Source organism: Alternaria incomplexa (assembly GCF_024043165.1).
Source record: "Alternaria incomplexa strain BMP 0042 chromosome Unknown scaffold_12, whole genome shotgun sequence".
NCBI lineage: Eukaryota > Fungi > Ascomycota > Dothideomycetes > Pleosporales > Pleosporaceae > Alternaria > Alternaria incomplexa.
The window spans coordinates 88,269-100,698 of NW_026249861.1; the positions used below are offsets into that span (position 1 = coordinate 88,269).

Here is a 12,430-nt window from a genome sequence, read left to right on the forward strand (position 1 = left end):
GATGTCATGTCGAGACCGTGGGATTTTGGTACTGGGTAGTCTATTGTAGTTTAGTAGAACGACTTATCTTAGTAGCAACGACTGTTATTCAAAGATACCACTAACATTTCATGCGAGTCGGTCGCCTTCGTGTGCGATGTTCACATGAACCAGGAACCGAGAAAGACTGCAGTTGTCTTTGTCCATCAGCCTTTGAGTAGACAGCAGGCTTTGTTCGCTTAATTGCTTCTCTTTCAGCTCTCAAGATGAATATTGCTACCCCACTCAAGACGATGGCGACTAAGGGTAGGCGTTACCGAATACCCCTGCTCTTCTCGACCCACGCAACATCTCGCCGTTCTTATCTTTGCTCTGCTCCGTCATGACGTCTAAATGGGCTGACCGCTTACATGAAATCCCCTCTCATTGCGATCGAATATGCAGGAATTGGAAGCTCTCGTCGCCTAGCAGCTTCTTCGTGCCTCCAATCAAATCACCTAGCCCTGAGTCATACCATGATTGGGAGTTCGTCAAAACACTCGCAATTTTTTCTGAAGAGATGAAAGGAAAGCTGTTGCCTGTGGCGCGCGAGTGCTTACGTATTCACATGCAGGCAATGAAGAAGACGGGAGAGGAGCCTGATGCGAGGGATCTGTGGTTCGCAAAGTGTATGGCAGCCAGGAAATTGAAGGAGGCCAAGAACAGAACGAATGAAGATAGACAGAGGGACGAAGTGATCAGGAAAGAGGGTGAATTGATGGCAAAAAGGATCGAGGCAGCGAGGGCGAAAGGGTTTAGCGGCGAGGTACGGGTTGACACCAATGGAAAGCCACCCAAAACCCATAGCCAAGACGCTACCAAGCGTCAAAAGCTATCCAAGCTGCCCCCGCAACAAGATAGTCAACCCGCAGGTGCAATGAACGGAAGATATGATCGGAAAGACCAAGGGGATGGATCCCTGAGAAGCCACGGTGAGCATTTCCAACCAGATGAGGACGCGCTACACGAAGCACCTTCACTCCATGGACAGTTCGCAGGCATCGGTGGAGATGACGGTTTGCTGGAAGAACTCCCTGATGACCCCAAAGGTACCTCTTTCGACGACTTGCGAACTCTACACCTTGAGAAGGATCAACTATACCAAGCGCAAGAAGACTACTACCATGCTTTGAGACTGCAGATACTGGCAAGATACCGAAGAATGCACATGAGCTATTCGAGTGCTGTGCGCGTCGTAGAGAGCAGGATCGATAGTGATCGGAATGGCGAAGTAATCAATTCAAGAGGCAATGGAATTGCAAACAGGAAGAGAAAAGTAGACACCAGTGCTGCGGAAAAAAGGCGGCGCCGCGCCCCAGGCCGACATCGTCAACTAAACGAAGCAGTCGATGAGGCTTACGACGAACATCAGTCCGACATCGAAGACCGTATCAGCTTCTACAACTTCGGCTTTGCACCGGAAGACGAACATTTGACGAGGGAGGAAGAGATCCAGTTGCTGCCTTTCGACATCGACATAGCCGAGATCCACGCGAAACGATACCAACTACGAGATCGCTTCCCTGGTGGGTACAAAAACTCCGACATCTCGCTTATAGCGAGTGGTAGAGCCTTCTATGCGGCTCGCCGGCTGAAGCTGTTGAAGATGAGACAAGATGCTGCGGCCGAGAGTGCTCAAGTCGAGGCTGAGAGTCAGTAGATAGATCGATGTATGAAGCGCGAAGCCGTTCTAGAATAGTGCCATGATGGAAATGGCTGCGCTTTTGGTATCTCTGGACCGATTAGGTCTAGTCGGGGTTTCCTTCAATGAAAGGTCATTATCTTTTGTTCAAAGTCTCCTTTCACTTTGCACGCGCGCAAAGCTTTGTTCGTCGTACCCCGCATTGTTGACGCGCAACTATTGTCGCAATCTTGAGCCCGCTAAGGGAAGACACCGACGCATCTACTTCGTACATTCGTATAGACCTTTTCACGGCCTCTGCGATCATACTCTTGCGCTCGTGGAGGGTAGCGATATCGGTAGATATTGCCGACTCCCGCGTCGCCACCTCGTCTCAAATATCAGGTATGTTAATCTGCCCCACTATCGCTCAACGGAGTGGTTGCTCATATCTGCGTAGTACCGCTACCACCGCTGAACTCGTTGATCACTCCGACCGCGCCGTCGCGATAACCGTTCGATTTCCTTCAACTCGAGATGGCGTCACCGGACCATGAAGATCACCCGCTCATGCTGGAACAACTACGGGAGATCGCGCTGAACTGGCATATGGAAGACGAGACTCAGATCTTTCCGCAGCATCTATGGCCAATGAGGTGGGATGATGATTCCGCTTCGGCGCGATCGATCGTCCGCACTGTGTTGGAGATATCGCGCTACAGGGTCGATTGTGACAACATCTTCGAAGAGATCTCACACAATAGAGAAGTTCGGTTAGGAAGCGCAATAGACCCGCGACATTAGATAACACCAAAAGACGTACAACCAGTACTTGCGCAGATTCAGCAAGAGAAGTTCGTTAGAGCCAGGTACCAACAAGATAATGTGTTACTTAGCGCGTACAAGGAAGAGTTGCTAGAGCATATCAAGACAACCTAGGGTACTAAGCCTATCAATATCCTACCAGACAAGATCAGGCCTCCGGACGAAGAGGACCTACAGCGCTAGTTCCATCATTATATCTCAGCCTTAAGCGCGATAACCAAGGTCGCTATCAATGTCAAGGAGATACAACGGGAGATCGTGACCGCCATCAAGAATAGAAGAAGCAAACGTAGAGGTATTAGACGGCCCAAGAATAAGAACCAGGGCGATAGCATCAGAGTCGTCCGCCCAGGCGATTTGCACGACGCACATCACGCTCTAGTAGAAGCTCATAGACTGTACAACATTAGAAATGGCTTCTCCCCAGACGGAGACGTTCAAAATAAAAAGACTAGCAGAGATTCGAGCGGAGAAAAGACTCCAGATTACGTTCCAGATATGTTGCGAGCGATAAGATCAGGACGTCATCTCTTAAATAACGATGAAGAGCCAATCAATAGCATTCCGGCAGCATCTCATAAGTCGTCTAATATCAAGAACATTCACCAACGTACTCCTGTGCCTTCAGCTTCCTTTCTTAGGCCTAGCAACGCCATCAGCAAGATGCCAGCCGTAGGACTGCACGGCGCTAGCCTAGACAGAAGGATTAACGGGCTACCAAATCCACCTTTCCATTCCCTGCTAGAGAGGATAAGACCACGAGTCCCCATGCCACAAGATCAATTCAAACAACAACAAGTTAGTGGACGTACAAGAGTAAGCAGAAGCCCAGCGGTATCACCAAAGCGTGGACCTAGTACACCAGCCAATGCCCAGGCCAGCCAACATAACCCGTCTCGCCCGCCCTATCTAAGCACCGGCCAGATAAGTCCTCGTAGAGAGGCGCGTGATCGGCCGACACAGGAGCGCCCTCAACCTCCAAGGAGGTGAGAGGCTAATAGCTCCAATGCTGATATTGCGCCCCAACGCGTCGCCAGGCGGAAGCGGGGTGTCGAAGAGATTGAAGATCGCCTCAACTTCCTAGATTTCGGGTTTGACGAAGAATTCAAAACACCTGAGAAGAAGCTCATGAAACTTCAGGCGGAGCTTGAGATGACACAAATGACACAAAAGCGCTTGAAGACTAAAGATGCATGGAGCTTGGTTGGGGGTAGGAGGATTCACGTGCAGCTCATGCTGGACGTCGAAGAGCGCCGACGAAGAGCCAGGGAGGAGGCTGCTGCTGCCGCCGACGCGGATGTTTCTTAGGGTATAAAGCATGTTTCGAGATGTCCTGCTCGCCTTCAGCGAGTTCATGGAAGACGGATACGTGGTTTCTGTCGACGCGAAGTCGCTGGGCCTCGTTGAACAACGCTGCCACACCTGGCTCAGACTTCAGTCCTGCACCATCGCCTACCAAGTCGTCCGAAAGCACCTTCTGCTCTGCTGCCGACTTCGAGCAAGATCGCCGCAGCTCCATTCGACGTACAAGGTTGCGGGAAAGCGAATTACTCAGAGAACTATCTTTCTCGGGATGCATAGGGTATAGTGACATATTGTAAGCAGTGAAATGTTTGTCTTTGTAAGGATTGCGCGAGCAATCCGGTAAATCTACGTCTGTCTCCAATCCGATAGCCAAAAGCTTCATATTATACCCAATGCATGGTCAAGAGCAAAGCTTTCTCTTGAAGAAATCAGCCTGTCGCTTGACGCATTCCTCGAAGTTGGGTTGCGTGGCGTATGCTTCGTAATGACCACCGCGGAACAAATGCAGCTCCTTTGGCTCGAGTGCACGACTGTATGCTTCCAATGTAGTCGCAGTGGGCGTCACAACATCGTTGTCTGCAACAGTCATGAGCAATGGTGTCGGAGAAATGTGGTGAATCCAGGCCGCTCCAGGATGCGCTCTAAGATTCTCCATGCTGACCACGAGTTAGTTGGATGAATTTTCGCTGGCATTGCCAGGTTGATTTTTGCGTAACGAACCTCCTCAAGGTTACTTGGTTTTTGAAGTGAGGAACGACGCCCTCAAGCCCTCCCATGGACGCGTTACTATCTTTTGTAGTCATGGCCGATCGGTTTAATCGATTTGGATCGACAACAGGAATCATCATAGGTGGTTTGCCAGCAGCACGATCAATTCGATCTAGAATAATCAAATTAGTCAAAACTCAATAGCTGTGTTAGACGATTGGGTCGACACAGACCTTTCTGGAAATCTGCTTCCCAATCTGCGATGTCATCTGACCGCAACAAATTGGCAAAAGCAGAGTATCCCTCCACCAACGGCGCCTGCGAAACGACGGCCTTCACTCTTCGGTCCACCGCAGCAACCCAAAGCACATTACCACCGCTGAACGACGAGCCCCAAATCCCGATCTTGGTAGGGTCCACCTCAGGTCGGGTCTGAGCGTATGTAATGGCGTCGGAAATATCACTGATTTGTATCGGTGCGTCAACTTCCAGTCTAGGTCTACCTACTCCAGCATCGCTCTCTCCAAATCCACGATTGTCGAAAACCAAAGCGGTGATTGGAAGGTTCGCCACGAGATATTCAGCGACCGCTGTCAGGCCCTGATCTTTCGTGGCCGAGAAGCCATGTGAAATGACTACGCATGGCAACTTTTGCCCGGAGTAGTTTTTAGGGGTATAGAACAAGCCACGCAGGGTGGTTTGGTCCAGCGTTTGGAAAGAAGCTGGTTGGGTGGACATGATCGCAAGAATGTGCTTCGGATTCAGAGAAGAAACGTTTGTGGAAGAGGGTAATGAGTTTGAGGTGGTTGAGGTGGTTGAAGAGGCGAATCGAGCCATTAGGATGCTTTATATCATAGACTACCCTCAAGCTATCGTGGTTACTCATACGTGTAGGCTACTTTGTAATCCATACTTTAGTGTAACATCAGGTGAATCCTATCACAATGCTTTACAGATTCCGCCCTTACGGCCCTCCGGATGTCTGCGTCAAAGCTTACGTAACTAACTTCGGAGCACGTGCGGGCAATCTCATACGGCCGTAACTTTACAAAGGCCGTAACTTCACAAAATTCGGCACATAACTGCTCCGGTCTATTCACGATCGGCAAAATCGACTCCTGTTTGGTTCAGTCCGATGATCTCACAAACCGTGAAACGCTTTTAGTTCAACAGCCTTTCTTGATCTCTAGTCTGGCTGCGGGGTCCCCCTTCTAGTGGGATCTTCCCTTTGCCCGAATTTCTTCTGGATCACAGCCTTAGATTGAACTTGCAGATGCGGGGATAAGATTCAAGACTGCTTGTCACTTGATACGGGGGGATGGAGATTGTTTATATTGTGGCGTCCATCGCATCAGCTATTGATTTCCAAGCATCCATCTCGACTTACTGAACTCGCAACCTCTGTTCTTACCATTTTACCATAACAACCTACTACACACTCTACAATGCCCCTCTGGCTCGTCTTCTACCCCGAAGGCCATTTCCAGGATACGGCCGCGAGGAAGGCTCTCACTCAAGACATCACCAAGATCTATACGGACATAGGCCTTCCTCCTTTTTACGTTGTCGTCAACTTCATCCAAATGGGTCCGCAGGATATGTGGATAGGCGGGGCGCAGAAAACGGACAAGCCGTTCGTTCGATTCGTCATCGAGCACATTGCCGTCAACCTGCCAGACGACGACATCGCGATGGACAGAACAGCCAGGCGAATTGACCAGGCTTTGAAGCCTCACGTTTCTGACAAGGGATACGATTGGGAGTTCCACGTGGATGAAACGGACCGGCGTTTGTGGAAGGTCAATGGATTGGTTCCGCCGAAGTTTGGAAGTGAGCAGGAGAAAGTTTGGGTCAAGGAAAATCGTGCTGTACCATATCCTGAAGGATTGTAGGATGATAGTGGCGTGTGGAAATCAATTTGGCTTGACCTCCTGATCTGCCAATCTCACAGGAACTAAAAACAAAGCATACTTTGCGAACTCTGTCTACTGCTTGAATTTGGTACATTCTGCATTCGTGCAGTTAAACTACTCTCTCGCTTGGCTTTTTTGATGAGCCTCTGTTAATCGACTTATTGCGACTCAAAAATGTCAGAAACACGACCTGTGAGTACACGGTTGCAGAGCAGGGAAAGTACATGCGGCAAGATGTATTCTCAATAGCGGGTGTTGGTCGTTGCATCCACATCATAGTTCACAACAAGCCTTTGCGGAGTTAGAGATCTCCACATGGACTAAATTAGTTCACACAATGATTTGCTAACGGCAAGTCGACAGGACAATTAACTTTAAACTTTTATTACTAATCACCAAATGTGTGGGGCGATAGCCAAGCCGGAAGTCTACCTAGTATTACGATTAGACTTCCACGCATTTACGGGCGTAAGCTAGGGTATGCAAATATCTATGGGTCTCTCCGCATCCCCCCGATGCGCATATATACGGACGTAAACTAGTTTTGAGATTCTCCGCACCCCACACCTGCATTGATCATCCTACGTAACCAACCAAGAGTTCACATCGTCGCCGGTACCGATTGTCCTCTTATCCGCACAAGCGCTCCTCTATAAAGATCTCACTGAACTGGAGATATTCTATATCTTCATCACAATATTTCCCAGATTACTGCGCACAAATCACAAGATGGGCAACACCAAGCTTCAAGTCGATATCTATATTGCCCCCGTTATCCCAGCTACAACCGGCTTTCCTGATTACGAAAGGGCAGCTTGGTCACCCATCAGCTGTGTACTTGTCCACGGACCCGAGTCAGCCGCCCTCATCGATACTCCCATCACCGTCAAGCAAGGCGAGGAGATCGCCAACTGGATTCGCGAGACAGCTCCGAACAAGAAGCTCAAGTATGTTTATACCACCCACGCACATCCCGATCACTTCGCGGCTGTGCCAGTACTGCAAGAACACTTCCCGGGCCTTGAATTCGTCGCCACGCAAAACGTTGTAGCCGGAATCCAAGAATTGTACAACACAACCTTCGACCATGTTTGGCCAAATCTTTTCCCGAATCAGATACATCAAACCAGGCCGATACCGAAGGCCCTCCCTGACTCAGGCGAATTCTTCATCGACGGCGAGAAGCTGCATGGCGTCGAAGTCGGACACACGGACAATGAGTTCTCCAGCTTTCTCCACGTCCCTGCAGTCGACCTTGTCGTTACGGGCGACATTGTGTACGGCGACTGTCATCAGCATTTTGGCGAGGCCAACACGCCAGAGAAACGTAAGGAGTGGCTGGATGCCATCGATCTCATTGAGGCAAAGAATCCGCATATTGTTGTTGCAGGACATAAGAGAGCTTCACAGGCAGACGCGCCATATTTGATCCAGTCGACGAGGGAGTACATTTACACATTTGAAAAAGAGTTGGCCAGGACAACGAGTGCTGAGGCATTGTATGACAGGATGAAGGAGTTGTATCCTCAGAGATGGAACCTTTTTATTTTGCATTTCGCGTGCCAACAGTCGTTTGCGGCGCGAGAGAGCAAACTTTGAGGAACAGTAGAGTAGAAACCGTTAAGCAGTTGAGTAAGAGTCTTTGATAGTTGGTACAGAACGTGGAAGATGCTTTACGGCTCGTAATCAAGATGCGTCATCACTCCTACGTTTTTTTGTCATTTTTGGGACTAGGCCGGAATCCGGTTAGCGCATTCCCTTATCGATACTGAACGCTGGCCTCACAGCATTGAACAGGGCGCGTCTTTGAACCCCGCTATACTCACGAACTCAGTACATCAACACCCATCAGCAATAGGATCCGGCTTCTTCCTGCAAAACTTTCCTCATCTTCAATCTACCCAGGTATCATACGAAGTCGCTACACTGGCCCGACGTACCGGCCTTCTGAAAGGTCTTTCCTTCGCATCCAACCCGTGCATGACAGAATGAAAGACATCACAGCGCTTGTCTCATAGCATCTATGGGAAGCGGCTGCTTCCAGGCATGTTCAGAGCTTTATTAGAAGCTCTGAAGCTGGAAGTTCAAAGGCCTAGTCCGAGTAGAACGCAAGACATGTCTATCTGAGTGATAGCCTGTCATGGTGCTCACAAAGCTAACTAACTGTTCGCGTGCTTTGGGTCGTAGACGGCTTTACCAACGTCACCGGGCTTCGCTATCGTCTATTACACCCCGAATCTATGCTCTATAAGGTCGCCAAGTGCAAGAGCGGAGCCTCAAGCGGAGCACCAAGCGAGAGCTAGGTTTATCCACCAATGGACCTTGACCATCACGGCTGCGCAACAAAACCACCTATACCAGCGCATCGACTCCTAGATTGACCACAATCATCTTCTTGTATCATCAAGCCCGTCTTCCGGCAGTTTCAAGTACCAAGATGGCCGCCAATGCTCTCGTCGAATCGCTGAAAAGCGCCAACCTACTTCCCTCCGCCATCATCCGCGAGTCTTTCACCCCAGCTCTGGACCTCAGCGTCAAGTTCTCCTCCGGACTTACTCCAGAACATGGAAGTCTCACTCGTGTGAGCCAGGTCAAAGAGCAACCCATCATCTCCATCTCGTCTCCGCCAACATCTTCAGCCGCGAGCTTCACATTCATGATGATCGACCCCGATGCGCCTACACCGGACGACCCAAAGTTTGGTTACTGGCGCCACTGGGTTGTGACTTCTATTCCTTCTCCGTCAGCGACTACCTCACCAGACGACATCACCGCGAGAGGAAAGACAATCACACAATACCTGGCACCTGGGCCGAAGGATGAGAGCGGACCACATCGGTATCTTTTCCTTCTCTTTGAGGAGAAGGCAGGAGAGACTGTGGAGAAGGCGGATGTTGGAGGAGAGGAGTTCGTTGAGAGGAGAAGTTTTAGAGCAGAGCAGTTGGCGGAGAAGAAGGGATTGAAGTTGGTTGGAGTCCAATGGATGCGAGGAGTGGGCGATGGGTGGAAGGGCGAAAAGGATGAGTTGTAGAGAGATCTATTGAGAACTAGGAATCTACGACGCATCGAGTGTCTTGTCAGGTTCCGGAAAGATAACAGTCCAGCCTCTTCTGCTCACCAGCAAGACTGCGGAAGAGAGCGGCGTGCCTTTCAAGTATGGCATATGTACTAGTCCCCAGTGACACGTACTGAGCCTTGCAGATGATATCAATAAAGCTCTTTTTGTATGACGTACCGGATTCTGGTCGATGTGGTGATGGAAATACTGATGTGGATGATGGGTGACAGGCTACACTTCCACTGTTGCTGACTCAGCATCGTCGCGCGCTAGCGCTCGGCGCGTCTCCAACGCTCCAACCCTCGCCTGATCTTCCATGAGCAACAAGGCGCACCGTCACGAGTTCTGCTTGACAACACAACATACGCGAAGATCACAACTACGCTCATTCTCGTGGCAAAATGACAATCCAGTATACCATTATAATGTCACCGCCCCGTTTCGAACGGCACGTGTAAGTCACTCCGTCCGAACTGACCGCAAACCAGCACCACCTTCATGGTCGCCGCGACCCCTTCCTCAATATCTCCATCGCTGTTCGTCTTTCGCGTCCCAGAGGTCGACCTTCACGCAACCGCTCTTTCGCTGCGGCGGCCGCATGCTTCCTGATATCTCGCTGGCGTTCTTTTGCATGCAACGTATTTGAGCGTCCTCGAATACTGTCTCTATCGGGCCTGTCTTTATGCAGCCTGGCTCCTCGATCGCTCGACCGATGATCGCTACGCATCTCGACGGCCTCCGTCCTTCCACGGCTATGCCGCCTCGATGCTTCAGCAGCCCTACGTGAATACGATGCGGTTCGAGGAGCTCGATTTCGATGTGAGCTTTGCTCGCTGTGTTCGTGACTATGACTGCTAGTCTGGTCTATCACGTCGACCTCGCTGGCAGAGGAACTATACTGGCGGTATCCATGATGGTCACGATCATGTACGTTGGTCTGGGGCGCCTCTCGACGCAAGTGCAAGCTGCTCTGTGCCTTCCCCTTCGTGCCAGACTTCTGTCTCATCGCGGCACGTCGAAAGCCCTCAAGTGGCGATAGGCCTACCTCTGAGGGTCTGAGCTCGCTCCGCCAGACCGGCAGTCTAGCTTGCCTCGCTTCCTCAGAGTTACGGGGAGACTGTTGACCACGCTTGGTATAGGGCGCTGCCCTGTACTCATCCATCTCTCGAGAACCGCTGTCCTGGGGCCTTACTGGATATTTATAGATGCTATCCCTCATGTTGTTCGGGCTGGTCACAGAGTGGCCTACGTCACTCCCAAGACCCTCTACTGAAGCGATCTGACGCCAGCCTTGACAAGCTTTCATCAGCTTCAGCCTTGCTGATTCTCCGGATCTCCAAACCCCACACTCGGTAACATTAAAGTAACTGGACCGTATGGATAGGCTGCTCTCAAGTTCCGGGACCAATTCGACAGCACGTAGTTGCGCGGACTTCAGGTCGTCCCGTTTTTGTTCCCACGCCCTGCCCAGCTCTTGCGCTTTCGTAATCCAAATGTCCTGGCGGAAGTCATCGCGAGCTTTAGCTTCATTTTCGTCGTCTGCTGCTACGGATGCAGACCCTCTTGGTCCAGCATTGTCTCCGCTCTTTGATCTAGCTTTTGCCAACTCATCATCGAAGTTATCCCGATACTTTCTGTATAGAAGTTCCGCTATCTTGGCAGCCTGCTGCTTTCCAGACATGTCCGCTACAACTCTTGCCCGCTTTTGCGGTCGGTCTGCTGTATCACTTTGACGATCAACACCGGCAGCATTGACCTGGGATCTACCATCTTCATGACGTCTTCTTGTTGCTCGCGTGATGATAGCGTCCCCTTTCCGCGGCTCAGGGTATGGCTTGAGGAACCCCGATTCTATTAACACCGGATCTAGCATGCGGTCAACGACGAGCCAAGCGTCGCGCCACGCATTTCGCTTTTCCTTGAGTTCGTCTTCTAGCATCGATTTATTATCAAGGATGATTTTCTGGTTATTTCGGCTTCGCATCAACTGTTGCCATAGATCATCCAACTCTTCCGCTTGTCTGTCGCTAGGAGTCCCAGCTTGTTCCAATTCTTTCTTTTTAAGCTGCAACCGAAAGTCAGTGGACTCAGCTATGCCAGCAGCATCTGGACCCTGCGTCTCGAATCGCTGTCGATGAACCTGAGCTTCGCTTTCGAACTTTCGGAAGCTTCTCCCAAGACAAAGCGCTCGCTGTATGCTAGCTGCAAGCTGTCTGGAAAAGACTAAGGCCTTAGCCTGATCTTGATCTTGATCTTGTTGAAGAGCTATGTCAACAACCTTGGGTTCATTGCAGAAGGTCGATTGGTTAATCGCCGTCGTCGCCCATTGCTTGCAGGCCTTCTCAGACGACGTCTCTGGATGTGGCAGTTCATGCGACATCTTGACATGTATCGGTATAATGGTGTATGGTAAGTGAACACGATTATTGGGGAACTTTGACCGACAGACAGTTATCGTGGAGATGCAAGTGCAAGGCCTTGTCGTCTATCTTTGGCTGTGGAAGTCAACAAAGGCATAAAGGCACTCAATCAGAAGACAAAGAGCCACGTTGAGCCCCGAAAACTTGACTGTCAACCATAGATTCAACGTTAATCTTGTTATGCTCGCATGTTGTCAGTACGTGCACGTCTCCTAGTTGTACGGAGGTACTCGAGTCTCTTCGTTAACGTTCCATGTTCATGACTCAACTCTGTTCTGACATCGCAAGCAGTTCGCCCTTCGGTAGCCCCATGGGAGCTGCTAGATATGAGAACAAAAATACCAGGGTAGCTGCACCTGCAGCGTACATTGAGGCAATGCGCTCTGCTTCAGTGCGCGCGTGCACAGATTGACCACATTTGCGGAACAGAGATTGGGTTTCATTACAGGCCCGGCGCTCGACTTGCGTGAATATCAGCGATAGCGTATGCACTCTTCAGGCTACAGCTCATTCATTATCTCTCCATCGCATCCGCCTGACGGGCCCTCGTAAACAAGCTAGT

At 50.4% G+C, this 12,430-nt stretch overlaps 4 protein-coding genes across 4 annotated transcripts; all 4 read left to right on the forward strand.

Annotated features, from left to right (window-relative positions):
- Window positions 1-586: 586 nt before the first annotated feature.
- J4E90_007929 (uncharacterized protein) lies at window positions 587-1,678 on the forward strand (the record flags this gene model as incomplete). Its single annotated transcript, XM_051437459.1, has 1 exon — window positions 587-1,678. The coding sequence occupies one exon, from the start codon at window positions 587-589 to the stop codon at window positions 1,676-1,678; it is 1,092 nt and encodes a 363-aa protein (XP_051288270.1).
- Window positions 1,679-5,922: 4,244 nt separating this feature from the next.
- J4E90_007930 (uncharacterized protein) lies at window positions 5,923-6,369 on the forward strand (the record flags this gene model as incomplete). The annotated part of the gene is made up of 1 exon (XM_051437460.1): window positions 5,923-6,369. The coding sequence occupies one exon, from the start codon at window positions 5,923-5,925 to the stop codon at window positions 6,367-6,369; it is 447 nt and encodes a 148-aa protein (XP_051288271.1).
- Window positions 6,370-7,119: 750 nt separating this feature from the next.
- Window positions 7,120-7,989, forward strand: J4E90_007931 (uncharacterized protein; the record flags this gene model as incomplete). Its single annotated transcript, XM_051437461.1, has 1 exon — window positions 7,120-7,989. One exon carries the CDS (start codon window positions 7,120-7,122, stop codon window positions 7,987-7,989), a length of 870 nt encoding a protein of 289 aa, XP_051288272.1.
- Window positions 7,990-8,827: 838 nt separating this feature from the next.
- Window positions 8,828-9,421, forward strand: J4E90_007932 (uncharacterized protein; the record flags this gene model as incomplete). Its single annotated transcript, XM_051437462.1, has 1 exon — window positions 8,828-9,421. One exon carries the CDS (start codon window positions 8,828-8,830, stop codon window positions 9,419-9,421), a length of 594 nt encoding a protein of 197 aa, XP_051288273.1.
- Window positions 9,422-12,430: the final 3,009 nt, after the last annotated feature.